The sequence below is a fragment of the Prunus dulcis genome, chromosome 1 (genome assembly GCF_902201215.1).
Source record: "Prunus dulcis chromosome 1, ALMONDv2, whole genome shotgun sequence".
NCBI classification, from domain to species: domain Eukaryota; kingdom Viridiplantae; phylum Streptophyta; class Magnoliopsida; order Rosales; family Rosaceae; genus Prunus; species Prunus dulcis.
The window spans coordinates 29270746-29286014 of record NC_047650.1 but is presented as its reverse complement, the minus strand read 5'-3'; the positions used below and the strand labels follow the sequence as shown (position 1 = coordinate 29286014).

Below are 15269 nucleotides of genomic sequence, written 5' to 3'. Positions count from 1 at the left end.
AGAGAGAGAGAGAGAGAGAGAGAGAGAGATGGCGGGAGTGGGTGGTGCTGTAGGAGTACTGATATTGGACGAGTCTGTACTTTTGGTACGCCTAATTCTTCAACATTTCACATCACACTAATCACTCCAGACACCCTGAAAATTTTCAAGGATGACTCATTGCAAGAGCTTTAAGGATGTCTTTAAGAATCAGCCATGCAATTACCATTTCCATGTTTAGTGTATTGCGATTGTTCTGCTGTTGTTTCTTTTGAAATTATTTATGGCTGTTTGAATTGCACATTTTTACAAGTTTGGATTTTCTCTTCTCTCTTGTTTTCCACAATCTATTTTCTTCAATAAGTTCCCATTTTGGTGTAATACAATTGTTTTGATGTTAACAGCAATGTGAATTACATTTGACACTGGCAGGGGCTGATGAAGCAAAGCAAGACTTCCAAGAGACTGTATGAACTAGAATTTGGACTCCGTATGTATCGTACGGTCATTTAAATTGTTGACTAGGGTATGATAATCTTCAATTGTTGATTTGGTTATTAGGGTCTGATAATTTTCAATTTGGAGGGGAGGCTTTGATCCATTTTTCATTGCAGGTTTTTGTAGGGATATTTTCTTTTTTAGCAAACTGAAACAGATTAATAGAATTTGATTTTTATTCATGGTTTCTCTCCCAAAAATAACAAGTTTCCTTTTCTCTCCATCTCTGCTTTCGCTCACCTAATTTTCGTTTGTTTTTTGGCATCCGCAGATGGTTTTACTTTAGTTTCTAACTTTGCCAAAGCATGAACAAGACTTGCGAGACACCCTGCAATTCCTTTTCCTCTTAGGTAACGCTTTTCAGTTCTGGGTTTCTTGAATGTTTGATCATGTTTTCCTTTTTATCTATGCTAGTTGGAATCCAGAAATTGAATCATTTGCTTCAATTGGGTAATCCGTAATTGTCATCATAAAATTTGATTTGTTGTATGTTGAGGCTCTGTGATTATATGGGTGTTGTACTTCATTAAACTTACTGTCTATTTTTATTTTTGTTTTCATTATACTTCATGTGTTTGCCCCTTTTCTACAACTTGGCAGACGGATGGAGAGAGATTGGGATTTAAATTACTGATAAACGGGAAAAAGAAAAAAAGAAGGGTATTTAAAGAGTATAGCCGTGCGGCTATACTTGGGGTTTTTTTTTTAAATAAATACTATAGCCGGTCGGCTATACTAATACTTTCAAACCGTATAGCCGCACGGCTTTACTAGTATATAGCCGCGCGGCTGTACTTGGGTTTTATTTATTATTATTTTTAAGAAGAGTATAGCCGGGCGGTAATACTGTTTAAATATAAAAAATTGAAAGAGGATAGCCGCTCGGCTATACTATTTAAATATATTATTTTTAAATAATATAGCCATGCGGCTATACTATTTATTAAAAAATAAACAGAGGATAAAAACCGTCAGTCATTTTATAAGTTCACTCATACTATATAACACGTGAATCCATTTATTAATCTTGAGTAATGCTACACTTACCACATTTTTATCATACATTTCTATACCACATGATGTGACATGTTCATATTATATGCCACATCAATTTAATCAATAAAGTGTATTTTAATTAAGGCAATTAAAAAAACAAATACTGAAATAAATCATAAAATAAAAAAAAATATTAAATAATTTGAATTGATGTGGATGTCCATTTCAACTGCCACATAAGATGGCATAAGAATGTGGTATACAAATGTGGTAAGAGTCGCATTATTCATTAATAATATATGCTAGAAGTTTTTGCATTTATACAACCAGAAACCCCTAAAAAAAAGTATTTTCGAAAAAAGCCTCAAAGAAAATTCAGCAAAGATATGATCATCTTCCCCCATCTCTTTAATAAATCGGTAAATAGCTTCAACTTTCGGATTCTTATTTTTAGATCAAATATATGTGTGGAAGAATGCTGAAGAATCATTCCAAAAACCTGCTTGAGCATCTCCAGTGAAGGCCAACTTTATTCATAATAAAAAATTCAATGACTACTGCTTGTTGCGAGGGAAAAAAAATATGAAGTTTAGATCTTTCCCCTAAAGCTTGGATTTTGGACTTGGCGATTCCCTGGACCATTTTGGGGGGATGATTTTGTAATCCTGTGTCAGCTTTTCCTCTTTCTTGACTTCATCTTCTTTTAAAACGTCTTTCGAAAAGGCATGAGGATTAGCTTTAATACACTTCTGCAAAACTACAAACGGATGCACGCAATCTGATCCCTACAAAAAAAGAAAAAAGAAAAAAAAAAGGAAAATGAAAAATCATTCATGTTAATTACACTCGGGGAGAATTCAGAGATTCAATAGCAATAGTTATTAGAATTTATATATTTACTTCCACCTGAAACAGAACCATCTGATGATAGTAAACTTTATGGATTTCCAACTTATGACCATCAGAATGGTAATAACTAATGGAGAAAAAGACATCCACTTGATTACATTATCAGTAGGTAGAATATCAACATAGTAACTAACCAAGCAATAGAATCTATTTCACACCATAATCAGAATTGACAAAGATCAAATTTCAAGAATTTGTCATTTGGCAGAAGGGAAGAAAAGAGAGAGTGAAACATAAAAAATGTCTTCTCAAAATTTACTCCTGATCTCCAATCTCTTTGGTGGCTAGATGGACCGTTAAATCAAACCAAATGGATGTATTTTCCATTTTACGATTACTATAAGCTGAGAGTCTAGAAATTTAGGCCAAAAGCGATAGTTTTTAGAAGCATGTCCTAGTACCAACTCCAATTTTGAGGCAATTTGGTTCGGGCATTCTAATTTTACTTTCTTCTTTTCCTTTTCTTTCGTCATGATGATACCTTCTAGTTATGACATATTCTGTTACATGTTACTTGTTACACCACACTCAAGTAGGTAAATAAGAGTTGATAAATATGCGGAATAATATGCCAGAATGAGATACAAAAGAGTTGAACGTTGTGCTTGTGCCTGTTTGCACAACAAAGAGCCCAGAAATTTTATTCAGTAATAGTTGGACGTTACCTTTTCTTCCACCGTACTCTTAAGATAACAGACAAAAGCCTCTGCAAACTGATGCCCACAAGGGCCACTTCGTAAGTCAGCTATGCAAGGGCATTCCAGTGCCTTCTGAGCCTTGGCATCAAGAGACTGCAAAATGCATAGTTCGACTCCTTTAAGATAGCCAAACTTAATTAAAAAGGAAGTCGAAAACAAATGTCCACCCTAACTTTTATAAGTTAATAAACCTATGACCTACAAATACCCCACCCGCCCCTTAAGCAGAAACAAGTTTGTCTTTAAAATGGACCAACCTCATTCCCATCATTGCCATATGCTGCAGCTTCTGAAAATGCACAACATGGCAGGAATGTCAAGTATTAACTAGCAGATGGTGAAAGAAACAATGTTCCAAAAATTAAGGATTGATTCGAATACTATAATACGAGCTGAAAACACCCTAACCCTAACATAGTGGTCTCAGAGTAAAACATTATACAGGAGGGTGTAGGGGCAAAATTAAAGAAAACTGTCTCTATTTACTAGTGTGCGAAATCAGTTGCAAAACTTATGTTAAATGAAAGAAAGGATCCACCTTTTTTGTTCCACTAATCATGCAAAGGGTTGTAATAAGAGTTTCGTCTGTTGCAAGATTTTGGTCTATTAGGTGGCCTATGGTTGTCTTTCCTAGATGTTATGACAAAGTAAAAATTTTACATAAAGGACTTATTCCGCAAATATTCAGATTGCTATAATAAATCAATTCCTACAAATTCCGGATAAATGAGGATAGAAGAGCAATAGAAGTCACCCTTTATTATCAAAGCACAATCAGAAACCGAAAATTATTATCACATCATCAAACAGTTCAAAACTAGAGACGGTGACAAGAAACGCTGTATAACACACAAATTTACAGAGATCGGAACGAGAGAGAGAGGTACCTGCGATAAGAGAGTCCATGGAAGAAAAGGAGGGAGAAGCGGACGGTACAGCAGAGGAGCCCCAGTGGCCTTGTTGGTCCACTGTGGCTGCCTCGCTTTGAACTTGACCCATCTTCTCCGTCTCTGCTACTACAATCAGCAGCAATCTTCCAGTTAATAAAGTCATGGATCGAGTTGACCAAAAAACGTCATGGATCGAGACTCAACTAACCAAGAGATCGTATCCCGCTCAAATCCTACATGTTTTCTGATCCAGCTGATAGCCCATATACCAGGCTTTCTAGCCCACCCAGTATTATCATTTCTCTTGTTTCTTGTTTATAAGGAAAGGGTTGGGCCTGTCATCAGGTTTAGCCCCCAATCCATTTAAATAAAGGTTTAATTACTACAACGCCTCTGAAATATTGATTAAATCTTACATTGTTCCTGTGAAAGTTAAAGTAATCTACTTTGTCTCCTTACCAATATTTGGTGTGTCACTTTCCCCCTTGCCGTCAACTCTATACCAAAATTGATGATTTTAAGGGGGTATATTAATAATTTAGTCCTACAGATGAGTTGTAAAGCCCACATCTGAAATAAATGGATTGAAATTATCAATCTCAAAATAAAATAATAAATTTTTTAAAGCTAACCGTTTTGCTAGAAACACTTCCCTACATGGTTGTATTGCCCCTTCTTCCTATCTTTTTCATCATGTTATTTATCATAATAGGAGAGAAATAGTAAGGGACTTGTAAGTTGTAACTGAAATGATTAAGAGTTGTCATCGCTCAACCCGATGTATTAAAAGTTATCTTTTAGTTGTCAAACTCTCAAATCAATCAATATAATCTTTCATCTTTTGATTTACATATCAATTTAGTCCATGATGTCATATTTCGACAAAACTTTTGATAAATTTTGTCTCTTGTCATCGTTGGTCTATTTTCATCTAAATATAATTCATTTTAGTCCTAAAACTCAAGCTTTATTTTCTTAAATTGAGATTTCACATTAGGGTGCATTAAGGAGATCATCTATTATTTATTGAGCAAAATACGTGATATTTAGTGTTATAAGTAAATTTAACAAAGATTTTGACGAAACGTGTATAGATTCAAAAGGATCAAACTAATTCATAAACCAAAAAAATTGTAAGTTGAAAGACTCAAATGAAAATTTATGAAAAAATCAAGACCAATAGTGATAAATAATGTAGAATGCAACAGAGCGTTTTGCATACATTGTCAATTTATTTTTGGTTGAGAAATTTTGAAATTGCATTCATAATTTAGCCAAAAAAGACATTAGTCAAAAAAGGCCAAAACAAACTAGTCATAAAGTGCAATTACAATAACAGAGCAATCTAACATCAAAATTAAGACAATTTCGGGCTTCTCCACTAACGATTACACATGATCGAAGAAACTCTGGTATAAGCATCCCAACTAAGAGTGCAAACTCATAATAACCAAAAATAAATAAAGTTTATAAAAAATCAAGTCATAACAATACAAATAAAACTTTGAAAATAGATATACATTGTCAATTTTTAAAACATCTGAAATTTTTCTTTAATAGTGCAATCGATAGTCTGAATTATAAGACATGAATATTTCTCTTACACACACAACTATAATGTTGTAGAAATTCAAACCTGGGACATTCGTCCGCAAGTTAATATTCTTTTTCATTAGGTTATACCGTACGCTAGATTCTTAGACATAAGCAGTGTCCGAACCCGTCGCGTTTAGCGTTGAAGCCCCTCCGTGTAGGCTCCAAGCTAAACTTTGGTTACAATTTAAAATAAAATAAAAGACGTCGAGAAGGAAAAAGAAGGAAAGTGTGGGAAAGGGAAGAGGGACGGAGGAGGTATCTGCAAACGAATCAAGAAACGTCGGCATTGGCAAGGATGATATAATATGATGATATCATTTAGATTATTATATCGATGAGAAGAAGAAGAAGAAGAAGAAGATAAAATAAATAAAATCATGGAGAATGTGAAGTTGGGAATGTTGGACGGTTTCTTGACGACGACGAGAAGCCATCATAAGTCCCTGAAATCCCTTTTCAGCCGCAACAAGTCCAATGGAGATGACCAAGACTCCCCTTCCTCCGCTGTCAATTCTCCAAAACCCATTCCTCAGCTCTCTACTTTGGCCAATTCCGTCGTCTCCCGCTGTTCCAAGTCATTCTCTTTCTCCCCTCTTTTTGTTTTCTCATATCTGCATATGTATATACCGCCTTTATTTTTCTCATCTTCATTCATTTATATCTATTGGTTTGCGTATTTATTTTCGTTTACATTAGATCGAGAAACAAAGATTGCTTTCATTCCTGTTACATGCATGTCATATGGGTCGCAGTTGTTTTTCATTTTGTGCTACGTTCTGAGTCTAAGAACCAGCACCACATTTGGGCTTCGATTGTTTTGTCAATTGTATATAAACAAAATGCGGCTATGAATGTCTTAATAAATTTTCCTTGATTTTAAGAATGCTGGGTGTCTCATAACACATTACGTTGTCTGGATGTTACAAATTGTGTATCTGAATACCTCCTCCTTGATTTCGATTCGTTGTGTGCTGGATTACATGCAATCTTACATCAAACTCCCAGCCATCTAAATCTGTCTCTTATGCCTTTTAAAACATTGCACGTCCCCATAATTTCTTTCTCCTAATATTGGGTCGCTTTAGAACATCGAAACTACTTTTCCCTTTACTTTGTTATGCCTGGAGAGTGCCTTCACATGGTGAAGGAAAAGATGTTTCTGAAATGTTTTGCATCATAACCAAATGGATGCTTTGATGTTTTTATCTTTGATTGCTTAATGGTATTGCACTATGTCAACTACATCTTCAAATCCCAGTGCACAACAGAAGTTGGCTGAGTTAAAACCATTTTTTACAGACACTCCATAACTTGTACCTGCACTTTCGGCAGAGTAACTAACCATTTTTTCTTGTTATTTTTCCGTTTGCATTATAAAAAGAAAAAAAAGGTACAATAAATGTTCCCTTTTACTACTTCTGCCACTATTACTATTGTCATCATCATCTTCATCAAACGCTAAGCATTACATTAATGAAATCCATAGATTTCCTTAAGATAGTGAGCATGTACTGCTCTGTATTGCTTTATTGTCTAACCTTGATCTCCTGGTGACATCCGTATACATCTGCATTATGTCCCTTTGTATTATACTCTCCCCAACTGTTATAGCAATCTGTCTCCTAGTAATCTTGAAGCTCAATGCATTTCATGCTGCTGCAGGATTCTTCAAATTCCTACTGAAGAATTACAGCATCATTTTGACACACAGCTTCCTGAGAGTGTTAAGGAACTTTTGACTTATGCTAGGAATTTTTTGGAATTTTGCTCATACCAAGCACTCCATATAGTGAGTTGTCGCCCAGATTATTTGAGTGACAAGGAGTTCCGTTGTATGACATTTGATATGATGCTTGCATGGGAGTCGCCCAGTGTTGAGAGTAAACCACAAGACAAAGTGAGGCAGCCCCTCATTGTTATTTAAGATTTAAAAAAAATTTTGTTTCCCAATAATTGGTCAGAAACTCTAAAGTGTTGGTCCTAAGTTTTATCTTCTATTTTTGTGAACAATCTTCAACTGTAGGAAACTGCTTCTTGCAGTAACCAGGACTCAGAGGATGAAGATGGCTGGTCACTTTTTTATTCAAGTTCTACAAATATGGCTATGCAGGTACTTTTTTTTTAATCAGTTGCCTTGTTTCTTTTCTGCAAGTAACACATTGTACCCATTTATGGGCTCTTGTGCATAGAATGGGTTAATTTCAAATTATTTAGTCATTTTTAGTTGCTAATTTTAAGAACTATTTTTTTGTTTTGGGGGGCTTTCACCTTCAGGTTGATGACAAGAAAACTGTTGGGCTAGAGGCCTTTGCACGAATAGCTCCTGCTTGTGCCGCTGTTGCAGATATAATAACCGTCCACAATCTTTATGATGCACTCACAAGTTCTTCAGGCCATCGACTTCATTTCCTTGTATATGACAAATACATACGAAGCCTCGACAAGTATTATTTTGGTCCTCGATTGCTCTCATTTGTGTGACTTCTATTTCCTTTTTGTAGTAAAACTGTTACCCCAAATCACATGCAAGTTTAAATCCTAGAGGCATGTTCTATCATTGAATGCTAACTTAAATTTGGAGCATGCATAAACCATATGTATCCTGCCTTAGTTCCAAACATACTTTTTTTATATGCTATACATGCAAATCATTTATAAAATATGTTTGCTCAAAATGGTGCAACCATCTGGGTCGGGCCATGCATGCGCTACACCTCGTGATGATCTAAAATGGTGTATACTTTGCTAGTAAGAAATGAATTCTCTATTTCTCCTCAATGATAATTTTAGTTTATGGTTTGGTTGTAGACAATTCTCTCTCTGTCTGTCTCTCTCTCTTGCTCATGTGTGCACTGTACTCATATGTCCAGGTGGCATGTGGACTATATAGCTAAAAGTTTGTGTGTATGTGTGTGTTCTTTTGTGTTATTGCTTCTTGTCCTGTTGTTTTTTCTTTGTATCTCTAATGCTATAAACAGCTCTATCAATTTAAATATATATATTCATATGGCTCTTCTGCAGGGTTATAAAGGCTTCCAAAAATGCATTGACCTCTTCCATTGGAAACCTTCAGCTCACAGAGGGAGAAATGGTCCTTGATGTTGATGGTACAGTTCCCACTCAACCAGTGCTGCAACATATTGGTATATCTCTGTGGCCTGGTAAGTGATTGTACTCCTGAACGAACACATCAAGATATTATTGCATCAAGTAAATTCAGTTTTTAAAACCACAAATTGTAGAGATGATACAGTTGAGACATGACTAAACCTTGGAATTGGTCTACTGATTATATGATAAAACCCAAACCTTTTGGATTTCCTATACAGATTATTAATTTTGTTCTTTCGTGGGTGCCAATAAAATATATATGAAGATTACACCAGATGTGTTTTTCATGTAAAGATGGTGATTCAGTCACACCAAATACATGCCTACATGTGGCTCAGACATAGGTTAAGGTTTGGGGGTCAGCATAGGGGTTTCAATAAGTCCGCGTACTCACCTGTCCTTCTCCATAGTGGTACTGATTCTCTCAAGAGAGATCACACGAGGACATAGGGAAAGTTAGCCGAACATCAATGAAAAATTCTTTGTGCTTGTGTGTCATGACTCATGTTTACTTTCTCCTTCATTACTATTCTGCATATTTTAATATCATCACCCCAATTGTTTGCATAACATCGGAGTCCATCAAAAAACAAGATCAACTAGAGAATTAAAATTCAACACTTCGATCTTGACCTTCTCCGGCTTCCTATTGCTTGGTATGCCATCTACCTTTTCTCGGTTGGGTGTGGGTGTCACATGAGCGGTGATTGGGTACGGGTATGTTGGTGCACTTTGATACACCTCTCTCTCGTCTCTGTCTCCCTTTCTCAATTTGGTCAGAGAAAATGGAGCGCTGGATCCTCTCAAAGAGTTTTCCAAGGTAGCGTTCAATTCGTCAAGAGGCACCTGCCTGAGTCTTCTTCATCTTTAATGAGGAGTAGGAGTGAAATATGTTGTTTAAACTTTTCATGTCCATTCATTAAAGATGAAGAAGACTCAGGCAATGATAGTTTAATATCTTCACTCCCATTCGTCAAGAGGCGCTTCCCAGAAACTATCACTGCCCGAGTCTTCTTCATCTTTAATGAGGAATGGGAGTGATTTTTCTAGAACCCCTCAGGGCCAAGTGATAGTTTAATCTTTTTCATCTTCGTCTTTGTTGTGAGTGAATATTGGGATAACATATTCCTTACCCATTTTGTTGCTTTTGAGCATATATAACCATATCCATGTGGATTCCTTTCACTTTAATTTTTCATCAAAGTACTCCACAGCTCCAAGTTGCTTCAGAATCCATCAATTCCTATATATATATATATATATATATATATATATATATATATATTTTTTCAATATGAACAAAGATTGAACGGTTCTTCACATTTGAAGCATCATAAGTCTCAGATTTTAATTCATGAAAAGAAAATAAAGAAGAAGAGAAGGTAAGGGGTATAGCGGGTCAAAGTTCAGATGGTATGGTTAAGTTCACCCCCCTCCCTCCTCCCTCCCCCTCTTTTTTAATTCAGAAAGAACCAGTTTATTTGGTGATATTGTTTATCTTTATAACATGATTTCACCAGGTGGTCTTCAAAATATCTCTTGTACTGGGTTGGCTGGTTAAAACTTAAAACCAGATCTGCATCATATAGATTAGGATACCTTTCCCACTTTTAAATTTTTTAATATTTTTAACAGATTCTTTATGTTCTTTTTCCTGAAAACATTTCAAAGCAGGCCTGACTATTTCAGGTCATATTGTCAATTATAGCAGGCTCTAATAACTTCTTCTTTTTTTCGCATTATATAAACTTGGAATGTGTTATTCATCCGATCTCTTTTTATCTAGGGCGGTTGACACTGACCAATTCTGCACTGTACTTTGAATCATTGGGAGTTGGTTTGTATGAAAAAGCTGTTAGGTACGATCTGGCAACAGATATGAAGCAGGTCATAAAACCTGAATTGACTGGACCATTGGGTGCTCGTCTTTTCGACAAAGCCATTATGTACAAATCAACATCTATGTATGCTATATAACCCATGTAGCCTGTATGGAACTTATTTACTTAATATGATCATGAGCTCACCCATTTTTTGATTTAACTCTTTTATAATTTATTTACAGAGCAGAGCCAGTTTATTTGGAATTTCCTGAGTTCAAAGGCAATTCTCGCCGGGACTATTGGTTGGATATTTGTCTTGAGATCTTGCGTGCACACAGGTTTATTCGGAAAAACAATTTTAAAGAGACTAAGAAATCAGAAGTAATGGCAAGAGCTATTCTAGGCATTTGTCGATATCGTGCAGTTAGAGAAGCCTTCCACTTCTTTTCATCCCATTATAAAACCTTACTTGCTTTTAACCTTGCTGAAAGTCTTCCAGGGGGAGACTTGATTTTGAAAACTTTGTCAAGTCGGTTGGTTCTTTTGAATTCCAGTGCTGCCCAACATGATGTTTCTGGGAGTCCTTATGCAAAACGGCAGCCAAAACTTTCTCCAGTTTCACTTATAGCACTTACTCAACTTGGCTTTATATTAGAAAAAGAAGGAAACCTTGAGGGAGAAGCAATAATAGTAGGAGATGTTTGTGTTGGTGAGATTAATCCCTTGGAAATGGCAGTAAAACAGTCACTACTGGACACAGGGAGGGCTGAAGCTGCACAGGCAACTGTGGAACAGGTGAAGGTGGATGGAATTGATACAAATGTTGCTATAATGAAGGTGGGTTTTCAGTTTCACATGTTAAATTTGGTTTTCCAAGCCAATGTAACTCTTACCATTCTTTAAATTAGTAATAATAATATTAGGGAGAAACAAAAAGAGCATAGAAATCTATAAAAGTGCCTTTTAATGATGAATCTGTTTATATTGCTTCTAGTTTGTGAGACAGATTATATTTATTTTTCTCTTAATAGATAGGGAAGGATGAAGGGATTTTTCCTTCTTCAGGCTCGGAGCTGCTAAATCTGATCTTGAACAGGTGATAAGTGTATTGTGCTCAACCAAAGAATAGAAAAGTCCACTGAACCAGTGCAGTACTTCGAGCAAGCTGTATTGATGCGAAAACAGCTTCTTATGGCTAAATTCTCTGATATCTTTTCATTATACTTGTTTGTTTGTTTCTGCTTTAATAGAACCCCATATTATAATGTGGATAGAGATAAGATAGACTTAAACAGATTATGTGCAGTCACTAAGTTTTTGTTTCCCCCGGTAGTTTTTATTTCTTTAAAAGTGCATGGCTTCATGATTTTGTTATTTTTTGAAGATATAAGGTTTGTTACACGTTTAGTTCTCTATGTTTTTATGTATAAAAATTATTGGCTTTTACTTGTAGGAACTATTGTTTCCAGTTATTGAAGTAGCTACCCGTGTTCAACTTTTGGCATCATGGGAACACCCTTGTAAATCAACGGCATTTCTGATGTTGACATGCTACTCTATACTAAGGTAACTTGTTGAGTGGAGTTTTCCATGCCTGGCCCCGAAAGTATTAATAATTTTCCACTGTCCTTTACTGGGAAAATACTCCTCTCCATTTGCAACAGAGAGCTGGCTGTTAAACCTGGACTGCCAGAGCTTTGGTCCCCTTGTGGACTTTGCAGTCTGGGCTTAAGTTGCCCTCTCAGTTTAGTGCTGGAAATATAGAGGAGTTGGGTTCCCCTATTAATTGCTTGAGAACAATTCTACTTTATAACTGCATGGTCCTCTCAATTTGGTGCTGCAAATGGAGAGGAGCTGAGATTACCCTATTGATGGTGTTTGGTGTTAATCTGCTACTCTATGTTAAGGCAACTTAGTCTGTGACTGGAGTTTTCATGCCTGGTGCCAACAGTATTAGTAATTTCTTCACTTACCCTACTGGGCTGGCTGTCAATCTGGACTTGTAGAGCATGGGGCCCCTTATAGTTTATGCTCCATATGAACTTTATAGTTCACTGGCCCTGTCAATTTGGTGGTGCAAATTGAGAGCCTATTGAAGGCTTCTGATCAAATCTTTTTCTATTAATGCTATAATTTATGAGTAGAGTGTGCCTAATGCACCAATCTAATCAAGACAATTGTTAGGTCTGACTTACATATTCAGTTTGAAACTTTTTAGTTTTCTTTCAAATTTTATTATGATGTTCCAGTGCCAGGACCAGGAAAAATTTCTCACAGGTCTTTAGTCCTTTTTCTGAATGCTGTAATTAGCTGAGTAACAAAGAAGTTATCCTTGTAATTGGATTTACTGTAATTAGTTTGGAAGAGATTGAAGGTCTGCCTTTTCGTGTAAGTATGATTTCAACAAATCTTCCCTCATTTTAGCAGACTAATTTTAGATATTTCACCAGTGGATTATGATTATGGACCATCAGCTGAAAGAAGTCTCCCAGAGGGTTTAAATTGGAAACAGAAAATGCCCGGGCCATTTGAAATTATAAGAACATGTAACTCAATATGATATGTGCACTCTCTGGTATTAATTCCTGTTTTCTCTTAAACAAACTCTATTCCTCCGCCTGAGAATGAAGGTTTTGTCGCCAAAGTTTCTTTTTCATGCCACAAAAATAACATAATTGTGACATTTGGCATCACCAGTCACAATGTCAAAGACAGCTGGTTTTAGGGCATTATCGATAAGCAAGCTAAAGTGTCCATGGTAATCATGAATAGTGTGACTTAAGTGTCTGGTCACCTATGTTCAGGACTATGATATTCTTGCCTCCTTTGAAGGTCAGAGAAGCCCTACTGTTGGATAACTGGGTATGTAGATCACCATGGCATACCTATAACCCGGCCACTGGACCATGATCCTTGGTGCCATTCCAACAGTCAGCAATAACTTTTGCTGTCTTCCCTCATTGACGGGAAATATGCCTTAGAAAGGATCAAATGATCTTCTCTTTGGTGGAAACTTACTGAAACATTACTTGGGTCCGAAGTAGGGGACACACATCATATTAGGGTCAAGTGGGTGAGGCCCAAGCATTACACTTTCCCTTTGATTTTGACACTTGGGATGTCTCTTTTGAACTATCAAGTGATTTTTTTTTTTTTGCATTCTAGTTAAGATGGGTTTCTTTGTTTTTTCTTTCTGGTATATATCATCATCCCATCATGAGTTGACATGTCAACTTTGAGTACTTGTCTTGCTATGTCTTCCACATTTCTCAAGCCAAAATATTAGCATTGTTTCCCTTTTTTTTTTCTTTTTTAAATATTAGCTTTAGCTTGGATGGACAGAAGTAATTTTATGTTGATTTTGATGTACAGGGGTTGGATCAGATATATATTGCCATCAATTTTTGTATTCGTTGCAGTTCTTATGCTCTGGTGCAGGCATTTTAACAAAGGGAGACCATTACAACCATTCAAAATAACACCTCCCCATAACCGAAATGCAGTAGAGCAGCTGCTGACATTGCAAGAAGCCATCACTCAAGTTGAAGCATTACTTCGAGCTGGGAATATTGTTCTCCTGAAGCTAAGAGCTCTCCTGTTTGCGGTTCTTCCACAGGTATGTTTCAAAGCGATGCCAATTTGCCATTAGGCAAAACTTGTAACAATAGGATACAAATAATTCTAAGTGCATTTAGCGGGAGAATTTGGAGCCAGTTTAACTTTTTTCCCCTGGCCATAAGAAGCAATATCACAGGTATTGGGGGTGCGATAAGTTTATAATAGTTTTCTAGTTTCCTCATTACAAGTGTCTTTACTAGGTAGTTCTCTTGAAACTTCAGTTCTGGGAGGCCCTTGAAAGGCCTTTCCCTCTGCAGGCAAGTCGTGAGGTAAAAGACAACTTGTCCTTAGTTGGACGAACTGATAGTTGGATGTTTGTTTCGGACCTTAAAATAACTCCACATGGTTTTTGTAAAATCCATGAAAAAAGATATATTAAGAAAACTGCATCTTAAGTTCTCTGTGTTATTAAAATCTTGAAAATATCCAGTTAAACTTGTTGAAGTCCTGTATTCTTCTTTATTCTTCAGCTCTCATAATTTTGTAGTATAGATTGAATTGTCGGTATTTACAATAGGTTGCACCAACAGATTGAACTTGAAATAAGATCGGTCATTTGAATTTAAATTTCTATTAGGAGTTGCTTTCCGCTCTCCCACCAATGTGTTACATATTCAAAATTGATCTTTCTGCAGGCAACGGACAGAATTGTTTTACTGCTGGTTTTCATGGCAGCAGTGTTTGCATTTGTGCCTCTGAGATATATAATCCTGGTAGTATTTGTAGAGGCTTTTACAAGGGAAATGCCATATAGAAAAGAAAGCAGTGACAGGTGGGTGAGGCGAATTAGAGAATGGTGGGTCAGGATACCAGCAGCTCCCGTTCAACTCATTAAACCTGATGATAACAAGAAAAAGAAATCATAGACATTGTGTACCATGCTATCAAATTGTAAATGGCCAAGTGAATCTATTTCCATTCCAATTAAATTTGTGTTGGCTCCCTTTTGTATATATACGAGTTGTGGTTTTCCAGAACCTTTTTTTTTTGGGGAAAATATTTTCATATATCCAGCAGGGAGATAAATTTACTTGTTTTTAATTCCTTTTCATTAATTAATTTATTAATATAATAGAATTGATGCAAAGGTCAATTTATGATGTATATGATATCATATCATTGGAATTTCATTGCTTAAAAGCGATGTGTCC

At 36.1% G+C, this 15269-nt stretch overlaps 2 protein-coding genes and 1 long non-coding RNA gene across 4 annotated transcripts; 2 read left to right on the top strand and 1 right to left on the bottom strand.

Annotated features, from left to right (window-relative positions):
- On the top strand, window positions 1-1092 carry LOC117616064. Its single transcript, XR_004584101.1, has 3 exons — window positions 1-85; window positions 412-505; window positions 749-1092. It is a non-coding gene; the product is annotated as an uncharacterized LOC117616064 (long non-coding RNA).
- Window positions 1093-1671: 579 nt separating this feature from the next.
- On the bottom strand, window positions 1672-4253 carry LOC117616631 (mitochondrial intermembrane space import and assembly protein 40 homolog). Of its 2 annotated transcripts, none has more exons than XM_034346009.1 (4): window positions 3968-4238; window positions 3338-3369; window positions 3048-3173; window positions 1672-2258 (listed from the first exon to the last, which is right to left on the bottom strand). In XM_034346009.1, exons 1-4 carry the CDS (start codon window positions 4131-4133, stop codon window positions 2076-2078), a joined length of 507 nt encoding a protein of 168 aa, XP_034201900.1. In that variant the 5' UTR covers window positions 4134-4238; the 3' UTR covers window positions 1672-2075. The 2 variants fall into 2 exon arrangements, with proteins under 2 accessions (XP_034201900.1, XP_034201901.1); XM_034346010.1 differs by having other exon boundaries at window positions 2141-2251; window positions 3968-4253.
- Window positions 4254-5688: 1435 nt separating this feature from the next.
- On the top strand, window positions 5689-15125 carry LOC117615637. Its single transcript, XM_034344751.1, has 10 exons — window positions 5689-6140; window positions 7229-7463; window positions 7590-7676; window positions 7841-8010; window positions 8588-8727; window positions 10464-10641; window positions 10743-11337; window positions 11954-12066; window positions 13873-14116; window positions 14754-15125. The coding sequence occupies exons 1-10, from the start codon at window positions 5944-5946 to the stop codon at window positions 14982-14984; spliced, it is 2190 nt and encodes a 729-aa protein (XP_034200642.1). The 5' UTR covers window positions 5689-5943; the 3' UTR covers window positions 14985-15125.
- The last annotated feature ends 144 nt before the right edge of the window (window positions 15126-15269 follow it).